We start from the raw sequence: 25,536 nt of genomic DNA, 5'->3' as shown, positions 1-25,536 counted from the left end.
GGCAGGTGGAGGGGTTGGAGGGATTATTTTGGGTGACATAATTAACGACCCATAACAAGCCTAAATCAAAGCACTTTGACACGTTCTGCTCTCTGACTAATTGGACTATTGATAAAACTTTAAGGCACAGACAGACTGACATATTCCCAAATAAACTCTGGATAAATGACAAGTGATTTTTGACCAGATATGACTGTCCTCTCATAAGAAAAAGTTAGAAGTAGCAAACTCTCGGAGAAGGTCGGGGTTGGATGGAATGCCTGCTAGCATTGTGTCAGAATTAAGTTTAGAAACCATCGGGATATCTTTTAAAAGAAACAAAAAGAAGTTGTTTAGGTTGTATGAACTTGATTTAAGTTAATTTAATTATGTTTATTATGGTCATGAGGTACTAACAGATGACCTACTTATACAAGGACTTTGTAGATGTGAGACATATTTGCTGGAGATAATGATGAAGCAGGACAGAGGGCTTATTATCTCCCTGCAACAAAGACTAATTAGCAAAACCTCAAGGCACATGTGAGCTCCCCTCTATGCCGGTGGGGTCCACGTATGTTTACGATGCTGATGTTAAGCTGTGTTGAAACACTTAAAAAGGCTATTAAATTGCCAATGGTTGGATGCATGTATGATTGTGAAAGCATGTAGGCCGTGTGTCTTTATAGTAGCTTGTTCAAGCAACAGTGATCCTGGGATTTGAGATTAATCCCAAAATGAATCAGCTTGAAGGCCGTAGGCTGTCAGTTTAATAACCAGACAGTCATCCCTCTCACTCACACACACACACAAACACCTCAGAATTACTCATCAGGCTACTAGTGGTACTAGAGATGGGGGCGGGGGGTCATTCTAATTCTAATGAATCTTAATCGTTAGACGAAGACACTATGTAAAATCAAAAGTTCTCTTTAAAAAGGGAAGGCTCAGTTCCTCACGCTCATCAACTCTTCTCAGCAGGTATATTTCCAACAGCAATAAACACAGAGGGGACTTTTCAATCAGTCTAGAATAGACAAACGCCACTTGGAGCAGAAAAACATATCAAGTGTAGAGGGAGAATATCTGGGCTAAATAAAATGAAGGATTCTAGCTTGGCTATGAGCTTCTTGACAAAAGATGACATAATAATGAAGTAAATAATAATAATAAAAAATGATAGCAGCTAATTAGTAATGATTAAGAATTGGAGCATTGTTAACAGAACAGACATACTGCAGTGACATTACATACAACACCTACTGAAGGAGCAACCAATAAATCATAAATTAAACAAAAGTACCGAATTGTAAAATGACTCAGCATATGGACTGATTCATGCCAAGTGTGAAATTAAAAAAGAAAAATATATAAAACTGTATCAGCACTGAAAGCAATTAGGAGAATGGAGTCCTTTCCTAACAGTCATCAGCTGATCCCCGAGTCTCTCAAACCCCCTGCCCGGGTTTCTTTTGCAATGTAATCCTCCTAACTGCTGGACTGTGACCCTGCTCTTAAGTCCAGCAGTCAGACATGCATATGCATATTAAGTCGACTCGCACTGGGTCCTGAACACTGACCTAATTAAAATACTATCATCACCCACAGAGCCATTGGTCTGTCTGGTGACCATAGAGGAAAGATGGGAATAAGGAAAGATGAAATGACAAATAGAGAGCGCGACTGTCGGACATATCTCTTTGCCATTAAGTCTTCTAAAATAAGTTGTGCGCTTGACAGCTTCATTTTCTGAGCAACAGCATTATCTTCTCTGAACCAAAACGCATACACAATCATATGCTGACAAAACAACGCTCTGAAAATCTCTTCCACATATACACATGCCGAGTCAAACACTCTCAGATCCACACACACACACACACACACACACACACACACACACACACACACACACACACACACACACACACACACACACACACACACACACACACACACACACACACACACACACACACACACACACACACACACACACACACACACACACACACACACTTCTTATGAACTCTGCCTGTGGCCAATTGCCTCGTCCCACACACCCCTCCCCGTTCACCCATCTCTTTACTTCTTATCCTCTCAGAGGATTTGATTAGATGCACAAATTAGTCCAAATGCTATTTTCATTTAGAAATGAGGAAGATTAGGATACATGGGCGCGGCGGTCTCAGCTCCAACGAAAAAACACCATTGGAGGCTATTTTAGTGCATTCCTTTGATGAATGGTCTTAGTGTAGGTTAGGGCTTTTGTTGGATTTGGATTTCTTGTTCGCTCGTTGCTGAGCAGTTGCTGGCTGATTGTGCCCGTTTGCCAACCTCAAACTAGAAATGTCTGTGATTAAAGTGCAGTACATGTGAATATGTGCATGCATGTCAATGATGAATACTGCTTCTTGTCTGGGGCTAACAAATAAAACAAAAGAGATACGCGTGAAAGGCAATCTAGAGAGACACAGTATGATTGGATGATCAACCCTTATTCAGGTACAATTTTCATGCCAGTATGTAATAGTCGTACTTTATAATCAGTACCGGGAAAAGAACAAATGAATGACAAAGACTTCTAAGAACTGAGCAACTTGAACAGAGCGATCACGTGCAGACATCAGCCATGTGCTGTATATCATCAAAGAAAACATTACAGAGTAAAAAACACACAGTGGGCAACAGGAGCATACATAAAAGGCAACAGAAATGAGAGGAAGATGTGATGATAACAAAATCCCGTGGTGTTTTTTTTGTGTGTGTGTGTGAGAGATCATTGATAACACATTTTTAAAAAGCATAGCAATTTGAATCAAATTGCATCTTGACTTGTGAAAATGTAAATATATACCATTTGTCTTTGACCGCCCCACAAAGGGAAGTTGAATCCTTGACGTCACTCTTCACAAGAGACAGAAAGCCTTAGCCTGACGTGCCCCCTCCTCACTCCATCCTTAATGCCTTAATGGCTACAATTAAGCCTGTTTTGACAGAAAATGGCTTAGCAACTATCTTTTAAAAGGTGGGCGGCCGTCCACCCACTTTGTTCCTGCAGCGGAGCAGGAGCCTGTCTAGGTTGACCGGAAACTTTATCAACCCCATTGATTTGTTATCCGCATTCATCCAGATTATTATTATTATTAGATTTGCTGATGGAAACACACATTCACAGGTCATTGAAAGGCCATCACTTTTATAAAGGAGGGAGGGGGGGGGGGGGCATCATTTACATTTCAAAAGAAAATCTTAAAAAAAGATTGTAACGCCACAAAATTCCAATTTAGGTTTGTCCTACAAAAAGCCAACCTCAGGCAGTTTCCCTACAGGCAAATGAAATGCCTTGATTTTCCTCAACAAATCTGACATAACTTAAATCTCCACCAGCGCACTGACTGTCTGTGACTGACTGTGAAGCACTTATTGCTGGCTTCTCTTTCTAAAACTGGAAAGCCGACATGTTAACCTGCAGTGAGGAAGCACAATTTGTCAGCATAAACTTGCAGAAGATTTTTTTTCTTTGGGGGTGGAGGGGTGGGAGGGAGGGGCTGATCCTTTCATGAGTCTGTTGATGTGTCAGCTCCAGCTTAGACGTGGGACTTCTCTTAACACTTCTCTGCATGCATCTGACAAACAAAATGTCCAACTTGTGAAGTTTTGAACTGTGTTATCTGGGGTGGAAAAATAAAATGTCCCAGTACTGGTTTCATTTGGGAAAAGTGAAAGCTCCAACATGTACATACCCAGAAACAGACACAATAACACAAATAGACTCACACACAGGCACAACTCTGCTCAGCGATCCATTACATCTTTACCTTTGTTTCAATATAATATTTATCGAGCAATCTCATTGTAGTTTTTGGTAATCTTTAGTATCCTTTTTCTTCTCCTGCATCGCTCTCATACCTCCCCCATTTGATTACATGCTGCTATATAGTCTGTGTTGCTGTGGTACTCATAAAGCCTGGCTTTGATTGATCACTTGAATCTCCCCCTCTATGTAGTCCATTACTTATGGTAATATAGGTTAAACACATCTAAACTTGGTGCTGATTGATTTACGCATCCCAATCCATAAACATTCTTATTTTTTTTCCCCTCCTCCCGTTCCTCACTATATTCCCCTCCCGTCTCCAAACCCTCCCGGTATAATGTATAACTTTTCAGGATGGCTGCTGTTTGGGTTGGGGGCAATGGGGCTGGCTGTCAGCTCCACTGTACAGGCTGCTGACAGAGCTCAGGACTGGAGGGTCAGAAAATTAATACGCTGTGTAACACAAGCAGACTCTGCCGGCAGGCCAAACAAGCCCACACTGAGCTGTACTGAGACAGAGACACATGACTAGTTATATTTTTAAAATTCAATGAAAAAGAAAGAAAGATGGCAGACACACAAAACACATACGTGTTTGTTGTAATGTACTAGTGAGGACCTCATCTCCAACAAAAAACATAACAGACTCTTGCCACCTTAAATCTAATCTTAAATGTAGTTCTAACCTTAACAGTGCGGCTCAGTTCATATTAGAGACCAATTGCGGCTGCAGCAGTAAAACAGACGCTGCACCGGACCATCTTGGTGAAGAGGAAGCTGAGCCAGAAGGCGAAGCTCTCAATTTACCTGGTGGTCTACGTTCCGAACCTCACCTATCCGCATTGCGGATACAAGCCGGCGAAATTTGTTTCGTCCGTAGGGTGGCCGGGCTCAGCCTTAGACAGCGGGTAAGGAGCTCGGACATCAGGAGGGAACTTGGAGTTGAGCTGCTACTCTTTCGTGTTGATAGGAGTCAGCTGAAGTGGTTCGGGCATCTAATTCGGAGGACACCTGGATGCCTTCCATTAGAGGTTTTCGAGGCACGTCCTACTGGAAGGAGACCACAGGGCAGACCCAGGACACACAGGAGGGATTATATCTCCCAGCTGGCCTGGGAACGCTTCGGGATCCCCCAGAATGAGCCAGCGAATGTTGCGGGTGAGAGATAAGCCTGAGTCAGCCTGCTGGGTCTGCTGCCACCGGGACCCTTCCCCAGACAAAGCAGCTGAAAATGGATGGATGGATGTATAAAGCAGTTGTTGGTTTGCAGTGAATCCAATAGAGTCAGCATCATTGAGCCATTTCCTCAAGGGGTGGTGTTACAATAAATGGTTTTGACTTTAAACAACATAGCCTGTTATGACTCAGCAAAGTATGCAGAGCCTCTGAACACAGTGAATGTGCTGTTTTTAGTGGATCTGCAGTCAACATACACACTCACTTTATAAGATTAAATCATCTGTAAAACATAAAAATAGTTCAGCTTTAAACTCAAGGACAAAGAGAAGTTGGCCCACTGAAAAGGTGTAAATGGTCCTAAATGTGTCCTCACCTCAGGTGTCTACAATCTAAAATGGATGTTACCACGATGGAATTGCAACAGCAATGCACGTAGGGAGACAAACACAGACACACATGACGCATTCACACCCTGACAAAATACACACCCATGCTCACACTCGGCGTGTTAATGTGAACGCCTCAACACTTCAGGGACACAGTAAACCCCAGATCCATCTCTGTCCTGACAGCAGACCCACCCACACACACACACACACACACACACACTGTCAGTTTTATCCTCTTTCTCCCAAACATGACCAATCAGCTGCATGCACAGAGGAAGACGTAAGTGAAAACACAAATTAAGGCATGCAAATGTGAACACAAAGGCAGACTCACCTGTCTCTGTCTCCAGCAGTGTTGTTGTAAAGGTGATTGGCAGCTCCATCAGCACATGCCCTCAAGAGAGCTACAGACAGATAGACAGATACTTTAGCCTGTGTAACTGAAGCAAATGTGTTGTAGATAAATAGTAAACATTACATTCACTGGAGACACATTTATGCCCTAATATGACCAAGTTACTGTTACATACAGACCCAGTTCAAACTGGTGTAAACGATGTGTCGTGCCACAACAGTCTGCACTTGTGCAGAGGTGAGCTTACGGTGGTGTGTCCACTCTTAGGGAGTTTCAATTGCTGTTGCTATCCACCTTTGAAGCAAGGTATGAGGAATTGGGACCGGACATCTATGAGTGAAAGTTGTACAGGGTAGAAGGATTTTCAAAAGAATTATTCTCAGATAGGACCTTTTATCTCTTTATACCGTGGTGCGGTTTAATTTCAAACGGCCTGCAGGGGTTTTCTGAGGACAACTACAGCTTCTGTAGCCTGCTGGTTGGATTCCTGTTTTGTGGATTTGTTTAGTTAAGTGCCATATAACAAAGGAGATGTTGCTCTACTCTGATACTGATTTTCATAGTGGTGTGAACGGCACGAAAATGATTAAAATGGTGACTCTCGTTGTCCTTATCGTCTCACTCGTTTGCTGGCTTCCACGACACATCGAGCATAAATGCTGACTTCAGATGTTTATATGTTTACGTACGTCAGCGTGTTGTCTTATGTATTGTCTTTTGCGCATGCTGGTCGGTTCAGGACCGTGACTGCCTGGAATCTGATGTTGGCCACATTTAAAATATAATGTGAACGCCCAAAGAAAAGAAAATATCTGATTCGAGCAATGAATCAGAATTGAGCATGAAGGCTTGAAGTGTGAACACAGCCAAAGATGAATGTTCTGTATCTTTATACGTCTGACATCAGAGCGCTCAATGCAAAAGAACACATTTATAGAAAGAGGAAAAATATAACCGTGTGCAATTTAAACAGAGCATGAGTTTGGACCCCAGCATCAGTAATACCAAGGATGTTATTAAACAAAAACCTTGGTATTACATCAACCACTGCAAAAGAAAATTACTTTTCTAAAAATGACACACGACAAGTAAATTGGATTTGACACTTTAAAGGCAAAGTAAGTGAAAGAGCACTTATCTTTTCTGATTTAAAAACTCAAATTAGGTGGTTATTTGCCATTCTTAAAATGGTATTCTAGTTGCACTAAATTAGATGCAAACTATTTGCAAATATATGTTCTTTCATGGCCGCTATTCTATTTAAATTGAACAATTTTTTTTTTAAAAGAGTTCGGTGCTCTCGTGTTGCACACTGGGGATGAACTTCAAAGTACCAGCTGTCCTTTTCTACTTGTACCGAGTTCAACACTAACTAAAGGCTGCACAAAAGAGCAGATGGGCAACGGTTGTGCACAAGGTTTCTGTCTTTTCTTCTTTCCTCAAATGCGTCCAGTCCCCAAACCCATCCGTTAGTGTGCACATGCCTCCGTGCATGTCATTTGTTTGGTTCAACAAAAACAGTACAGTAATACAATCGGATATAATATATATATCACTGATTCCTGCACATCAGACATGAATTGAATATTAAAAGTTAACAATTCTGTTCTCCCGGGTGTACACTGTAAAAAGGCTTGCATGTACTAAACTTACTGAGTTACACCTACATACTGTAAATCCACAAACACACACACACACACACACACACACACACAGAGACTTGCACGTACACTCAAGTAGATGCGATTGATTAGCAGAGTTAAATCGAGTCGGGTGGGGGGGAGGGGGGGGGGGGTGTCTAAATCTAACTTACTTTCTCTGGAGTGCTTAAAAAGTGGGAGAATGCAGACAAATTTGCATTGATGTAAATAAGACACTCAAGGCAGTGCTTTATTTATAACCCTCACCACCTGTTGTCGACGTTTCACGTCAAGAAATGATTGGAATGTAAATGAATCATTATCTCTGACAGAGTGCAAAGGCTGAGAAACTTTTCAAACAGAGAAACTCTTCTTTAAGCCTGCTGGTGCCAGACTGTGAAGATATCAGTCATTATCTGTGTATAGACACACACACACACAATCTTTTTCAGACTTACGGTTCTAGTACAGTTACTTACTAGTCTGTCAATCATTTACTCAGCTCTTTTTGCATGGCATGCCATTAAAACACACACACACAGTAAATTGAAGAGGTTTGAAGAGATTCTACAAAGTGCAGCTTTCAAGTACCAACATCATAAGAACCTTTCAAATACTATCTGACATTTGTATCATTTCCCATCATATGCATTTTATCACCATATTTTTGCCATATAACCATCCTTAGGCTGCTTTCAAAATCGGGCCACCACAATCTGCATTTCATCATAGGGAGACGTTGCCTTGCTTTGATAAGCAAGGTCCTTCCAGTATGGAGGCAGATCTCATAAATATCAATGAGGGATCGTTTTTCAAAATCTTGTTTACATCAAAACCTCTTTAAAATAATTTTCCACTGGTAATTTATCACTACACTTACTTGATGCCAGGGTTTCACGCAGCATTTACAGTGCAGCCTCCCTCCTCCGTTGACATAAAAACTGCCTCTGCTAATGTCGGAAGAATGATGTGACAAGTTCATGAAATGTATTAGCATCATTAGGCTTCAGAAGGTATTTGAGCAGGAGCGCTACATCACACAGAAAAGGCCATGGGTAAGTGAGGCAATTGTTTTAAACCGTTTCAAAGTTATATTCACTTTCAGTGTCTCTCAGAAACAAGGCATTGGGTTGTAGACCGCAAGTGTACACCCAATGCCTTTTTTCTGAGCTTAATGCATTTCCTTTCTTATTCCACACTTGCGAGGAATTACAATACAAACAAAAAGGGGACATAGGGTAAGTCACATCTTTCTCCAGAGCACATCCAGTAGTAATTGGAGCAGCACAGAGCAATGTTGGTAAATGTTGGACGTTTTTGGTTTGGAGACAATCAGAGTGAGAAACTTGTCGCTGCACTGTTCGGACACCAGACAGACATTAGTGTGTTCATCACCAGTTGGACACACTTGTTTTATCCAATACAGTCTGGTCAAGCCTAACCTTTTGGTATCGTATTGTTTATGAAGTTAGTTTGTATTGTCCAGCCGGACATAAATGCCTGTGATCTGCTGGGGGAAACCCTTTACTTTTCCCTGCTTTGTATTTAGAAGTAATTGTCTATATGTTGTATATCCCTACAGGTTAAATTGTCACAGTAAAGGATTCTGCTCCCTGTGTTCAGGTTGATGTCCCTGACTGTGTGTCTAGCTTCAGTTGTTATTGTGCTCGCATGTCAAATAGTCAAGAAGTGTTCTTCTTTTGTTTTAAGATTATCATTTGACACAATTTTCTACAATCTAAATTCACACAAAACGGGTCAAGCTTATTCAAAAGCTAATCTTCATTGTAAAGGAAATGCCTGTGGGAGCCTCTGTCTTTCTCGATCTCTCAACATTACATTTGTCTTCATCACAGTAGGCCTAAATGGCAAAAAAAGGTGGGTGAAATGAACTTGAGGAAGATTATCACGATCTGCACTCCATTTAGGCAGACAAACACAATTACTGTCATTCTCCCACTGAAAGCTATTGCCGTCTGTATGAAGTGCACCCCAATTGTGAAGTAAACAGCTGAACTAACTCCATCTTCTCTTTCTCCTCGGAGCATATGAGTTTAACGAACACGCTCAACAGAGAAAACACATAAAAGGCACAAAGCTGCCTTGTGAATTCTGACTGTGATATTGTGAGCCGAGCGGGGACAGCAGAAGCAGTAAGTGGAGATGACCTTGTAAATTAACTAGCCATAATAATCCCTCCCTGCAGGCTGGAGAACCAACTCCTCCTGCCACTCATTTTGTGGATGACAGATATGGTGGGCAGGAGATAATGCACTTCCACACACAGTACTAAACCTGTCATTTGAGTGATTTTTACTCTTGAGTTTGATGCTGGAAAGATGCATGTAGACAGAGACAGAGACACAGACACAGATACAGACAACATTACATTACATGTCATTTAGCTGACGCTTTTACCCAAAGCGACTTACAATAAGTGCATTAAACCATGAGTCCAAACTTAGAACAACAAGAACTCAAGAGTACTATCTGTAAGTGCCATTTAAGTGCTACTAAAGTGCTACTACGGCTCTACCTTCCCTATTCAAGGTATAGTCAAAAAAGATGTGTTTTTAGTTTGCGACGGAAGATGTAGAGACATTCTGCTGTCCTGATGTCAATGGGGAGCTCGTTCCACCAATGAGGAGCCAGCACAGCAAACAGTCGTGATTTTGTTGAGTGTTTAGCTCGAAGTGAAGGAGCTACAAGCCGATTGGCAGAAGCCGAGCGAAGCGAACAGGCTGGGGTATACGGTTTGACCATGTCCTGGATGTAGACCGGACCTGATCTGTTAGCAGCACGGTACGCAAGTACCAATGTTTTGAAGCGGATGCGGGCGGCCACCGGTAACCAGTGAAGGTCGCGGAGGAGCGGAGTAGTGTGGGTAAATTTCGGGAGGTTGAAGACCAGTCGAGCAGCTGCATTCTGGATGAGCTGTAGAGGTCGAATGGCATTAGCCGGTAGACCTGCCAGGAGGGAGTTGCAATAGTCTAGACACGAGATGAGCAGAGCCTGGACCAGAACCTGTGCCGCCTTCTGAGTGAGAAGGGGTCGTATTCTCCTGATGTTGTACAGCATGTACCTACAGGAGCGTGTTATTGCGGTAATGTTGGCAGTCAGGAAGAGTTGACTGTTGAGTGTCACAACGAGGTTCCTGGCAGTCAGAGTCGGAGCCAACACTGAGTTGACAAGGTTAAGGTTAATAGTCAGGTCGTGGGTGGGAGAGCCTTTTCCTGGAAGGAGGAGAAGTTCAGTCGTGTCCGGGTTAATTTTCAGGTGGTATGCGGACATCCACTGAGAGATGTCGGTCAGACAGGCAGAGATTCGTGCTGCTACCCGTGCTTCAGATTGGGGAAACGAGAGGATCAGTTAGGTGTCGTCAGCATAGCTGTGGTAGGTGTAGCCATGCGAGCGAATGACAGAGCCGAGAGAGTTGGTGTACAGAGAGAAGAGAAGAGGACCAAGGACTGAGCCCTGAGGGACCCCAGTAGTCAGAGGACAAGGCTCAGACACAGATCCTCTCCAGGTTACCCGGTAAGAGCGGTCGGTGAGGTAGGATGAGAAGAGTGAGAGCGCAGTGCCTGAGATACCCAGGTCCTTGAGGGAGGACATGAGGACACACACACACACACACACACATTCTATAGCAGGCCAGTATTGATGAGGTTAGTGGTGAGGATTAATACCTGTCAGGTTGGGGCTTTAGCGGTGTACAGGAGAGGGCAAACGGTCACAGAGGGCAGTGAAAAGATTATTATGCTTATTATGATGCCTTGATGTCCTCCCTTCATCCATCAGTCCACCACTCCCCATCCACCTGTCCTCCTGTCTCCAGATCCTCCCTGCTCTCTACAACTCGCCTCAAAGTTGATTGATTTCCTGCGTGCATATATATATATATATATATATATATATATATATATATATATATATATATATATATATATATGCGCATATATATATATATATCTTTTTCTTTTAGCTCTACCCGGTTAGTCTTTATTCTTACGCTTTATCCTACTCTTTGTTATTCCAGGGGGCAAAACTTCTCTGGTTCTTTCACTCATTATTTTACGTTTCCACGAACCGCCTTCAGGGAATTTGCTTTTTGGCTTTCTGACGACCTCTATCCTTTAATCCTCGCGGACATCTTCTCTCTTTGAATTCTCGGCGTACCTATTTACGCCGTCTGACGCGTGTGCTTAAATGCGGAAGTTTGCGAAACGTCAACGCACTGCAGACAAATCACCCAACCGGCCTTGATTGCAAGGCGGATACTCGACTGGCTGATGTTCATAAACATCAACTTCAGAAAACTGTTCCACATCAACAAATGATGAAATCAGGCACAGGATGTTTTTCTTCCCTCTCTTGCAGATAGACACCATCCCTGATTGCTTTATTGATTTGCTTGTTTGTGTTGTTACACAGAAGTAGGTGAAGGATCTGTAAGTAGGTAAATGAGTGACTGAATGAACAAGTGAGTGGGTGACCGACTAGATGAGCAAGTGGGTGACTGATGGACTAAATGAGTGAGAGGGTGCATGAGTGAGATAAGCAGCTTGATCCCAGTGCACAACATCACACTCGGCACGTGTAAATGAGCATTCCCTTTGATCAGTGTTGCGCTCTCCCAGCCGGTATGGCTCCTTTGCTCCCTGCTGCTCTACCTCTCCCACAGGTGATGAGGGAGCTCAGGGGCAGCACATCAGAGAACCTGAGAGTGCAGTGTGTGTGTGTGTGTGTGTGTGTGTGTGTGTGCATGTGTGTGTGCATGTGTGTGTGTGTGTGTGTGTGTGTGTGTGTTGTCTGTGAGGGTGGAGACCTGGCTGATGCTTCCAGGTGAACAACCATCTGGAGAGAGACACACGCTCAGACACGCTCATGTGCACACCGACAAATCCCATAAACAACATAAAAAAGACATGGCCTATCAAGAAAGGAACGATAAACTTGCTTAAAGCATGTTCATCATCACACTGCAAGAGGTCTGAGATCGGCCATTCATGCATCCTCAACATCATCATCATCATCATCATCATCTCCATCATCCTGTCAAAACTTCTTCAAGTCCTGTGTGCAAAACTGATCAAGAAAGCTTCCAAATTTCTAAACAGCACACCCCAGCATCGCTTGTGGCACTTAAGAAACCACCCAACATCTCTCTGAAACGTTATTAAGTAGCCTTATATAAGAAGGAGCAAATGCCATGTGACATTATCAAGCTGCATCATACTGTCAGACTACACCGGACAAAATGGTGCAGGTGGATGGTTTGAGGCAAATTGAGGCGTTACGTATGATTGTTGTTCCTGAACTACTGACAAGTATTGACGTGGATAAGAAAAATAAAATTGTTTTTAAAAAAAACAACGGAATTGTAATTGCTCCACAACGTAAAATGTAATCCCCGGAGTATAACCACATCAGTTAAACTTTGCTGGTCTGGTCACATTTTGGATATGAAAACAAGGGCATTAAATGAAAAATATCAATCTCCAAACACTGTTGAGGGTCAGTTATATCCAACAGGGCGCGAAGACTATTACCAGTCTAATATCTCCACATATGAAAGCAAAACACATTTGTATTTGAATCGTGTTGGAATACATTTCAAATAATATAACAACTGCAATTTTCGGAATAGCAATTGTATTGTGCAGCGCTACAGAAAACCTGCATTTACTCTGGATTCACACTGTAGGACTTTGATCAGTGGCATAGTCATCAAACCCAACCCACTTTAATTTAACATTTATCAATATCTTCTTGATGAACGCTCTAAGCTTTTCTTCCTTTAAATGATATATGTTTGATTATTCTGACTTAATTAACAATCTAAAGGATCTTCATCTTGGGGCAACAGATGAGGAAACTGCTTTGTCTAATGCCATTAAATAATTGTTCTAGAGGTCCTCAATTACAAAAGCAAAAAAGGGAGAGAGCTGTGTGATCTCAGGTGCCTCTTGGGGTTATTTCTAAATTGATAAGAATATCAAAAACTGTAGTCATTGAAATTAACTCTGATAATATAATGTGATATAATCACAAATTTGCCTGCAAAGTTACTTTGTTTCCTTACCTTTCGTGATTGCATAAATCCATGTATAACATTTTTCATGAATTAGTTTGCCTACAGGTATTGTTGTTGTTTCACAGTCTCAGCATCCAAACGGTTGAGACCCAGTGATCCAGGCCACTTCTCTCCACTACGTCTTTGATAAAACAAATACACGCCAAACAAATTCAGCACAGTTTGCCTCAAGTTATTCTTGTTAATTTTGCCCCATTTCTGATCAGTTCACCAGATTTAAAAGAAAAAACACAGTTGTAGGATAAAGATTCAGAGAAAAATGTCTGGTTTAAAGGCTCAAAGTCAACTTTGCATATTTAATACATCACAGCCAAGTAACACAACCATTATGCATCAACGCGTCCCATGAGCAACACATCAGGGAGTCTGGAGCTCTACTTCCCTTCAAAAACCTATTTCTTTCCATCTTTTAACAAAGAGCCTTTGGAGCATGCATTTCTGTTTGTCTTTTACTGTGAAAAAAAAACTCTTGCAGTATTGATGAAGCAGAGGTAAATCTAATGGTTATTTACATCCTCTAGTTACTACTACAAAACAAGTGGTTGGAATCTAGGTCACATCCTTGTTTCATAAATTGTGACCAGCAGGTTGCTGATGTGAAAGAGAGTAAACACAGTCCTCACCATCGCCTATAATAAACATAAAAATGCCCCAGGTCATGAATGATACTACAAAGCTTCTGTTTGTATTACGCAACGGGTGATGCACGTTTGAATATGAATGGACAACCCCTGTCCTGCTCGAACTGTTCTCCCCTTTTCACAGAAAAGGATAGTAAAGTATGCCCCGTGTATCCATAACACTAAGCAGATCATTTCCCCTCTGTTGCAAGGCTGCAAGAGACCTCAGAGATGTAAGAACAGCTCAGAGCCACTTTTGAAGGTGGATTTCTTATGAGTGAAACGCCCACGTTCTAAATGTAGGGGTCTCGGGTTCACTGGGTTTGTTTATATCGACCTTTTCACTCCCCCGCTGAGTGGAGTGGACACTTACCGCCACTGCTGTGTTCACATTACTTACCAACCAATTAGCTGTAATGAATGTATACACACTTGAATGAATCCGAAGGGATGTGCTATCCTTGTTATCTTGAGACCTTACAAAGAGTGTTTTCGGCGATTTTGAACGAATACAACAACAAAAAAAGTGTAGTGTTCAGTGCTGTGAATGAATGACCTATGGAAATAATGAATAAAAAGAATAGACAAAACAGCTCCTATTTGATCACATATATTTCAGGTTTATCTGTTGAGTTAAATGCGTTTAATCATGATCATAAAAAGTCAGTGTCTCAGGGGCAACAGAATCATGCTGACTATTCAAGCTGTGAATTTTTCAATAGTAATATAATTATTTTGATTATATCAATTGTCCAGGTCCTACAGCCACAGGAGTTATGAAACGAAATACAAAGGAACGTTTTCCTCAAAAGAATGATGTCATCTTTGCCTTAATTAAAACACTTCTCACAGGAAATGTGGGCATAAGTCAGAGAGGGGGCATTGTCAATGACATGGCAGTAACACAGTGCACAGTGGAGACTACACAGGCCAGAGAACACAGTGGGAATAAATGCCTAGTGCGAGATCGAGATCGAAATAAATATAAATATATATATATATATATATATATATATATATATATATATATATATATATATATATATATATATAAAATATAATATAATATATTAAAGAGGCTTGTTTGATCTGTGTCGGGGATGTGTGAGCTATACCTTTACTCCAGAGAATGTGCAGGTAGTCTTGATTTAGAGGCTGGTTCAGAATAATCAGACAGATCCTCTGCATGCCTGCACAAGAAAATAGGGGAAAAAGGGAGAGGTATGAATCAAAACCAATCAGGTAGAGACACTTCAGACAATGGAACATCCATCCATCCATCCATTTTCAATACCGCTTATCCTCATTAGGGTCGCGGGGGTGCTGGAGCCTATCCCAGCTGACATAGGGCGAAGGCAGGGGACACCCTGGACAGGCCGCCAGTCCATCGAGGGCACATGTAGGGACATACAACCATTCACTCTCACATTCACACCTATGGGCAATTTAGAGATCAATTAACCTGCAGCATGTCTTTGGACTGTGGGAGGAAGCCGGAGAGCCCGGAGAGAACCCACGCTGCCACGGGGAGAACATGCAAACTCCACACAGAAGGACCGCTGCGACCGGGAATTGAACCCGCGGCCCTCTTGCTGTGAGGCGACAGTGCTAGCCACTACACCACCGTGCAGCCCCGTAATCATTAGTCATAACCATAAAATGTATGAAATCAGGACATAGTCTCCCTGATGTCACCAATAGGGTGCTGAAGGAGCATGGTGAAGCTCAAAGTGGCTCAGACATTTGCCATCTTTGCAGTGACGACACATCCAAACTCCCAAAGAGAGAGCAGCGACCTGAGAGGGCACCCACCTGTCACTCAAAGCAGCCTCACCCTTAATTATGCAGAACTTTAAGCCTTAATATTGTTTAAACTAGAAAGGCACCGATTGCAGTTTTCTTTGCACATCCCCATTTAATTAATAAAATCTGACCTGTCGAATCTGTTTTTTGCAGATTCCATTTTTCTTTCCAAGAACACTGTCCCAGAATATCCTGAAAAATAATATCAACCACCCCAAGTCAATAAACAACAAATGCTGAACTTTGGTATTGTAATTTATAGTGGTTATTTGCATAAATCACACAAATAAATTGGCAATACATGGTTATATGAGTTATTTAAATACTTGCTTGGCTGTAGAAGATTTAATTATATATTATTAGCTGCTTAGGGCTAGTGTTAGGAAAACAGGTCGTAATTCTAATAATTCATAATAAGTCATGGCTGATCAGTTGAAAGCTGTCCAATTTCAATTGGTATCCAATTGATCGGTGCATCCCTAATTTATATATGTGAGTTATTATTAGCAATATAAACCAAAGCCTGTCTGTACCAGCCTGATGTAAAGTGAGCTTTTAGATTAACAGGAGTTTGCCACTTATAGATATGATCTCACTATTTCTAGTGTCTATCTATTCTATTCTTATTCTTATTCCTGTTGATTCCAAATACATAAGTGCAACAGGAGAACATGCATCCATGCATATCTGTACAGAAGAAAACATAATTCATCAATGTCCTAATCTATCCTTCAGAGTATAATCTTGTGGGCACATCCCTTTAACAGAACTAGGTCAGCAACACCTCATGAAAGGCTCAATAGTAAATTCCAGCTTCCCAGCAACATCTACCTCAGCACCAACAGTAGTACTGAGAGTACTGAGAGATACAAGTGCATGCCAGCTTTGCCATTCCGCATTTTTTCAGATGTATAGTATTTACATATTGTCGGTGAAAACAGCTTGTGCTGTATATTTAATTAAAAAAAATGAAAGTATCTACGTTGACTGTTAAAGATGTCACTCTATATGTTGCCTGACATTATGTGATGTGCAATACCCCTATTACAATTGACACTGGACTTTATACAGAATTGTCCACTATCAGTAATCTTGTCCCAGTAATCTTAACCCTTTTAGGTAACTGTCTTATAACTCTCCAATTTCCTATTCCTCTATTGTGTTCATTGCCTATATGGCATTGTCTCCTTTGCCTCATGTATTTTCTGAAATGTTTACTTGTATTGATGTTATGTTTTTACCTTGCTTCTATGTAGAGCACTTTGTAAACCCTGTTTTTAAAGGTGCTATATAAATAAATGTATTATTATTATTACTTCTTTTTCTATAAAAAAAGAGTATTCCAGTTAAAAAAATGCTTATGTTGGTTTATGATGGGTGGCGAGTTTGTGTAAGTCAGGAAAAGTAAGTTACGTTGTGTTTATTTCCAGATATTTAATTATTCATATTTATGAAATGGAACATAATGTCCAAATTGCAAAAACACAGCACATGGTTATAATGCCTGTTTAAAAAACGGCTTATTAAATACAGAATGGTTGCTGTGGTTTATGAAACTGAATGGGCTAAATCAAGAACACAACTAAAACAATGCAGTGATAATGACAGGAAAACAAGAGGGAGGAATAAAAACACAAACCATTCCAAACAAGTCAGGATGTTGAACGTTGGTTGAAAGTTCAAAATGTTTTCCCACTCACACACATCAAATGAGTGGTTTGTTTGCTTCAGAAAATAACACAACATAAGTAGTAGAGAGAGTATAGGCGATGTCTATCTAAATTATGCAATCATTCAAGGACCAGGGTCACAAGTCAAAGTCCTTCATGGGAGTTGTTGTTGGGTTTCTTTAAAGGAGAATGTGTGCAGTGAGCTACACGCACACACACACACACACACATGCTCATTTGAATATTTTGACCTTGATGACACACCAGCTGTACCTGCATGGCAACACAGGAAAGCCCATTCAAAGACAGCACAAAATGGCATTCCACAGCGCATCATTTCCCTCTCAGTGTACCTCCATGTGTCTTTGTCAAAGTCTCTTTCCCAGGGTGCATCGTTTCACAAATATATTTCCTTTCTCAACCCCCTATCCCTCTTTTCTTTTGCTCTGCTTCTACCGCAGATCCCCGAACACATCAGGATTGTCTTTTTTTCCTTCAGCAGGAGATGAAAAAAATATATGATGGAAACCTCTGCTTTCATTGACAAAATAAAAACAGGGCAGCTAGAAAAGGCTTAATGGAGCAAAGACTAAAGCACAACGCTTTCCCTCGCCTTAACACTTAGCCATTCCACTGCATGCTCATTTATCTTTCACTCTCATGTCTGCCCTCATGAATCATTTCTCATCCCTTTTTAAAGTAGTTGCCCTTTGTAGCGAAGCCAAAATGCCATATGCAAGCTTAAGCAACACTGTGATTACAATGCCCTCTTCCCTCACTGCTAACCTGTATTCATGTACATTCCACACAACTGGATGACAGTTTCGGAACAGCACTGCATGGCATATCTATTAAAGCTTTTATCTTTTCAAAATACATCAGAAATGCAGTGAGAGGCCAGAAAAAACAATGGTTAAGAAGGAAGAAGAAGAAGAATATCTTGAGGTTTAATGTAATTCTCATTGCAAAATGTGCATCACCTTTTGTCCTATGAAGCTCCATTTGTGGTGTTAAACCCTCAAGTGAAAAAAGTGCATTTTGACAAAGCTGAGAAAGTGTCTTTGGGTTTGTGACTTTGTTGCAGCAGCGGGCTTGATGTCGTTAAAAAGTTCACATCCATGGAAGGTCATTTCCATAAAGTCAACACCAGCAGAGTATGTTAAAGGGATGAGGAAAGAAAGAGATGGTGAAGAGGAGGAGGAAACAAGGAGGGGTAGGTGAGGAGGAGAAAAAGGAGTAGATTTGTCTTGTCTCTTAATTGGCTGGAGGTGTACAGAGAACAAAAGACAAACCCAACCAGCCGTGACTTCTCAGATAACCCCTCGTCACACAAACACTTTCCTCCTCGCGCACACAAACACACACAAAGAGCGGTGCAGCCTTTTGTGCACCCTGTTCAAAGAAATGTCACCTTGGAAGTGCCAGACAGCATAAATACAACAAACCCACACACAAAAAGTATCCAAGCACATAACCTAGCATGCAGATCTTCCCGGAATAGGCATTTATAATTACAATTATTAAATTTAAAAAAGCGGGCTGCACGGTGGTGTAGTGGCTAGCACTGTCGCCTCACAGCAAGAGGGCCGCGGGTTCAATTCCCGGTCGGAGCGGTCCTTCTGTGTGGAGTTTGCATGTTCTCCCCGTGGCAGCGTGGGTTCTCTCCGGGCTCTCCGGCTTCCTCCCACAGTCCAAAGACATGCTGCAGGTTAATTGATCTCTAAATGTCCCATAGGTGTGAATGTGAGAGTGAATGGTTGTATGTCCCTACATGTGCCCTCGATGGACTGGCGGCCTGTCCAGGGTGTCCCCTGCCTTCGCCCTATGTCAGCTGGGATAGGCTCCAGCGCCCCGCGACCCTAATGAGGATAAGCGGTATTGAAAATGGATGGATGGATGGAAATTTAAAAAAGCAGAGAGCCAGGGGCTGTTTTTATATCCTCCACAGCGTTGAGATAAGTATTTCCTGTAAGATATGAAACTAAAAGCAACAATGGAAATATTTTCTAAATTGATCTAATGGAGGAAAACGGGGTGTAATGAACAGCGGAGAGAAAGATTTTAGTGTGTAAGTGAATGACACAGGGAATCTCGAACAAATGTTACCTCGGATAAGAAAGTGACGGATTAATCTAACAATTGTATCATCAGGAGGATGCGTGTGCTCTGATCTGGTTCTGATCCGCATCCATTATTTGCACTCCCTGTGAGATCTGTAGAATGCATTTTGGATTTGCACACGGAGAGCAAACTCAGGTGCGTGGCCCGTAATGCTTCGCTAGCGTGTTTGAGTAAACATCTGTTTCAATGGATGCTTCAAAACTGCTGATAGCATCCTATCAGCAGTGAGTGTCTCTTGACTGATGTTGGTCTTTGAGTGTTATTGATTTTTGTTGAGCTGTGCAAGCCGACACCACTTCTGTGTTCTGTGCAAATCACGGACGTGTGCAAGAATGTCAGGTTTATCCAAACATATGTATGGCACAATTACAGCGGCCCTTAGTAGTCTAACAGCAGGATTATAACCTTCAAACAGCAATCAATATGAGCCAGAGAGGGAGAGGGGAAACAAAGGAAGCAACGCACCATAATACGATCTACACTTCTTTAAAAAAAAAAAAAAAAATGGTGCAGAATGCTATTAGGCTCTGTTCTTCCAGTGGCACTCATTCATTCACTAATTTGATCAAAATGGGACAAATTGTGCACTGGGACAGCCGTTAATTACTGATTAATGTATACATTGCTTTCTTAAATTAATTAATTATTTAGTGTCTGAAAATAGGGAAAAATGTCCATCACAAGTGCAAATACTCTTCTAATTGTTGTTTTGGCACCACAATCCGAAGATATCGAGTTTAAAATGGTATTTAAAAAAGTATTTAAAAGAGAAATGCAGCCAATTATTGAAGAAGCTGGTACCAGAGAATGTTTTGGCTTTTTTGATTGAAAAAGGAACTCAACTTTCTAAACCCCACAAGAAGGCATGTTTTCCTGAAAATAAATTATCGTAGCCAGATTTTCAGATTTCTGACGGTGCTTGAACAAATCATGTGAAGAACACCTCCGTCAGGAAAGACAACACAATCGAAGCATAAAATAGTATTATTGAATCAAAATCACTTTATTCTTTTCTTTTTTTTCAAACCCCAATGAGGAAGATGGAAAATGACAGTCAAAGACACAATAGTTATTAATGGAAAAGAGGATGAAAGCATAGAACAAACAAACATAGAAACAAAGAAAGCAAAGAAAGAGAAAAGAGCCGACGGAGAAAGAAGCGAGATAATAATGTATACTGTGTACAATGGGGTATGAGAAGGGGTGGGATTGTATTCTAAAGATGCCGATAGTAATAGGGTGGCATTTAGCACTCGGGAAGATTGAGAGCCAGGGTCAAATATGAGAAGTGTTGATTGAATTCCATGGTTTGATTATTGTGTTTGGCAGAGACGAGCTCTACTGATATATGTTCCGAGAAGCGGTTCAGCCATTGTTTTATGGAGAGTAGGCATCTGGATTTCCAATTGAAGAGAATATTCTTCTTGGCAATAGCTCGAGCTTCAAGATAACATGATATGACGGATTGCTTGTTATTATTTAGTGTGACAGGTCACCGAGAAGGCAGGTGGATGGAGATAGAGGAACATGTCAGAAACTCTGAAAGTTGTGATCTCTTTCCAAAAACGGTGAACCAGAGGGGAAGGACCAGAGGGCGTGCGGGTCATTGTCGTGGGTGTGAAGTTCATGTCTCATTTGAAATGTTGCCAGATTGACAGAACTCGGATACACAAATAGGTTTAGTTTTGTGGATCAATTCCAAATGAGAAAACGTCCACCCGCCCGTTTTGATGCCCGGAACTCGACACACTGAGCCGTCTCTCTGTTGCTGCTGCCGTTTTGTAAAAGAAATTATTAAAGAAATTAAATGTGTATTTCTTTTTTTTTTTTCCTTCTTCTTATGAATTATTCTATATATATATATATATATATATATATATATATATATATATATATTAGAAACTGCACAATAGTTAAAAGAAAAAGTTGTTGGCCCATTTTCTGGTTTTGATGGTGTAGTTTTTTCCCAGTCCACTCTGTGAATGGACAGACAGAGACGACAACAGGTCAAGGCAGGACGTCTCATTTTCAAGTAGAGCACAGCTCGATACAAGATTCTTCAGCTGCCTCAAAGGTTACAGGTGAAAGGAAAGCGGTTTCATCAAATGACTTAAGTCAAATTATGAATGCAACACCACAGATTACAGAGGTACCTGAAGTGTTTCAACACATCCTCATAAGTAAACTGCACACAGTATGCTTACTGTACGTCTATGAAAAAGGTTGATCGGTGCCCGTATGCTGAATCCAAGAAGGACGACAAAGGCAAACACTGCTGAGCCTTTTGGGGACAGAACGTTTGTTTTTCACTCCTAAGATCTCTATCTATATCTTTCTGTGGGTGGACAATATTTCTAGGCAGTGTCAAAACCCTGCAGCATAATTTCTTTTGGACAGAGTGCCGCTGCTGCTACTCAACCAATGGCAATTGTATGCATGCAAGGCAGGAATATATTTTGTGTAAGTCACAAAAGTATCTCTTTATAAAATAGATCTAAAAAAATAACACGTGCATAACAAACAACAGGAGCTGTAAGACAAGAAAGAAGTAAGAGGTGGAGAGAACTCATGTGCCTGCCGTCTCCTACACAGTTTTCAATCTTTGTTACTTTGCGGCACACAATCTGATTATTATAAAACGCCCGAGAACCACCGTCCCAAATAAATGAGAAAAGAAAACATAGCATGACAAAAAATGAGACAAAATAAACTGGACTGTTAATGTGTGTTATTCCGCTGTCAGCTTGAACTACCAAAACAATGTATGAATCCAAATTTAATGTATTCAGGGTCACATTTCCTCACTACACGCATAGGGAGCTTTTACTTGTGCAGGGTTGCCTTCCACGTCATGTTATCGTTTAAAAATTATTTTAAAAAAAAGATACATTTTATGACACTGCATCCGAGGGAACGTTAGCTAGTTGTCTCTTCCAGATGATGATGATGATGATGATGATGATGATATGAGCTCTTGAGCACATTTAGGCTGGATATTTAAAAAGAATAGCTAGCTTTGTAAATTGCCCAAAAATGTTAATGTGACTGTAATCTTACCAATTGGCAGTACTTTCACGACCCACAGAGCGCCATGCTCTAAGGGGTTGCAAAAGGCTGCTCTACAAGCCGAACTGTTGTACAATCCCCTTGACCTTTACAGCTCTGAGTAAAACCTGCCTGTGGGCAGCTTTCCTTCCTCCACACTCACACAACACCAGGGAGCTCACGTAAACCTTGACCTTAACCCAGTGGTTAAAGGCAGCTATAACCAGCTTCTTCTTAAGGTCTCTAGGGAGGCCGGTTCAGACCATATGGAGGGTTTCTTCTGAGAGCATCAACAGATACAGAAAACATATGGGGAGATTAATCTCGTCACAGAAATGTACCTACGTGCCTTTGGAAAATATGAATTAGTCCTACAGAAAAGATTTCAGTCAGTTGTTACACTAAACATGTTTTTTTATAAGGTTGCGTTTGAACAAAATGACTTTATATGATCACAGAGATTGTATTCAGGAGCAAGATTATTTATTTTTAGAAATGTTTCAATAATCACAATGCCCCCTCACAGTTTTTGTCAAATAGTAAACATAACAAGCAAACACATCCGACCTTCTTTCAATAAACATTCATTATTTACGCAGCCAAACAAAAAAGACACACGGAAGTGCATCTCATACATAGACACTGTTGTCATGAAAGTACCAGTGATTTGTTTTGGAGTTTGAATTCCCCCAAGACCGAGTGAGTCTGTGTGAGTGTGAGTGTGAGTGTGAGTGTGAGTGTGAGTGTGTGTGTGTGTGTGTGTGTGTCAGAGTGTTTGATAGAAGCAGAGAGAGGAAGACAAGTGTGACAGTAATGTGTTTTGATCAGACGCATACAGATCTGTGTTTGGGCCCCGGTTCGTGGCTTGTGGGTGACCACGCCACGTGTGCATGGACACTGTGTATTTGATTGATTGCGTGCATGTGTGTTTGCGCCAAGGGAACGCGTGTTTGAAAAGGTCGTACCTGAGGGCAGAAGGCAGTCCAAAGGCGTCAACTCTTCATCCATGGCCAGGATCCAGAGCAGCCAGTCTTTAATCAGTTAACTCACCAGCAACTGAGTAGATGAGTAGAGGACAGATACTGTTGCTACTCCTTTTGCTTTTATGTGCCAGAATATGTTGTTTGTGTTCCACAGCAATCTGCAAATTGCTATATGTAATAATATCTGAAATGATTTGTAAACATTTCGATATTGGAAAAAAACGTTCTATGACATGTTGTATAAGTAATTCTAACTCAACCCAAACTTGTGTTCACCAGTCATCCTTTTGTTAAATATACTTTACCTTCTGTGCATGTACAAAATAATCCTTTGAAATATACATGAACAAAAGAAAGCATAAAGTAGAGCCAGCACCCCCTCGCTCACCTTTCAGCTTCACAATCCAGTTAGCAGAGAACAGAGCAAAAAGTGTAGACACTAGTCACACAATAATTACTCAACCACTGATGAATTTTTAACAACCTCCTTTTACCTCCCCACGCACTTGGCCAGTTGAAAAAAAAACAGACATCATCAATTATTAACTTAAGTGCATCAGCTACTCCACTGGACTATATCAATTTTGATTTTTTTTCTGTCTATGTTTCAATTAGTTTTGCCGACATAAAGAAGAATGATGTAGTCATTATAATGCCTACACCTCTTCCACAACCCTGATAAACGTGAAAGTAAAACCCTGGTTTTATAAACCTGGCTCTAAAGATGTTTTAGTATAAAAACTGTGCTCCCAATGACATATATTGAATCTAATCCTATACATTTTAAAAATAATATAAATTGGTAAATATTATTTGTTTTCAGATTTTATTTGGCTGTAAGTGGTCAACCATTAACATCTCCTGCAATGGTAAGCAATAGAAAGCCACTGTCACATCTCGATTTACAGCTTTTCTCTCATTTTGTGTTTTACAGAACCAAAAATATACTTACAAATGTTTAAAGCATTTGCAAAGTATTAGATAGTATTCAATGTAAAACCGCTAGACTTTAAATGTGTTATACACATATGTCCCTGTTCTACTTCCACTGCAACACACCACTAGCGTCCGGTTGTGACCGACATCATCGGGGCTGCAGGCTAAACTAATGCTGCACCGCTGCATGATAAGCTCCCGGAGCACTAACCAACACAGCGGAACCGTTCGCGTTATCACACCGACCGTGTGTGCAAATGTATGGCGAGACAGTGGAGCAACGAGCAACGGTGTTTCCCGTCGTTCACAGATGAAACCTTGCAACACCAACACAAACAACACACACGGCCCGACACTACACTTCACAACTAATGCAGCGACTTCACATTTTAAACGTATCATTGCTTCGCTTTCGAAAGATTCAATAAAACTCACAGAATGAAGCGACCTTCCCTCATAGAAGCTGTAAACAGTCAAAGAGAAGCGCAGAGAGATGACGGCAGCACCAAAGAAAGACGGGCATTTTGTTACGGGGCCACCTAGAGGCCAAAAGTGGAAGCTCGTTTTCCTCTGAAAGCAGAAGATTTCGAAAGTGAGACTCTAGGGTTCTCCAGCTAATTGAGTCGTAATTTCACTCTTTTTTTTTCTTTCAGTGGAAGTTATTCCAATGATAAACGGACTCTTCCAATCACTGCTTTCACTCTTTACTGTAACTGTCATTATGTGCCCATTTCCTAATGGTAGGCTTATATCAAATACACAAAACAGAAACTAAAGATCTAATGTGTTTTAAAATGGGTGAGGGGGACCTTAAACATGTCTAGATCCCTTTAAACAGATCTGCAACACCACTTTTTAACAACATTGAAGGAGACTATTTTAATTCTAATTGAGTGTAATGG

The 25,536-nt window shown here is 41.1% G+C and overlaps 1 protein-coding gene across 2 annotated transcripts in view; it reads right to left on the bottom strand.

The window, feature by feature from the left end:
- tpk1 (thiamin pyrophosphokinase 1) overlaps positions 1-25,160 on the bottom strand; it is a 62,172-nt gene extending 37,012 nt beyond the window's left edge. For both annotated transcript variants that reach the window (XM_034560066.1, XM_034560067.1), the window contains exons 1-4: positions 25,070-25,160; positions 23,681-23,771; positions 15,192-15,266; positions 5,702-5,771 (exon numbers count right to left, since the gene is read on the bottom strand). In XM_034560066.1, the coding sequence (XP_034415957.1) occupies positions 5,702-5,771; positions 15,192-15,266; positions 23,681-23,723 (188 nt within the window). In that variant the 5' untranslated portion in view covers positions 23,724-23,771; positions 25,070-25,160. The remainder of the gene's footprint in view (positions 1-5,701; positions 5,772-15,191; positions 15,267-23,680; positions 23,772-25,069) is intronic.
- Between the last annotated feature and the right edge of the window lie 376 nt (positions 25,161-25,536).

Source organism: Cyclopterus lumpus, chromosome 20 (assembly GCF_009769545.1).
Source record: "Cyclopterus lumpus isolate fCycLum1 chromosome 20, fCycLum1.pri, whole genome shotgun sequence".
Classification (NCBI taxonomy): Eukaryota; Metazoa; Chordata; class Actinopteri; order Perciformes; family Cyclopteridae; genus Cyclopterus; species Cyclopterus lumpus.
Note: the sequence above shows the minus strand (reverse complement) of the source record. Positions and strands in the feature narration are given on the sequence as shown.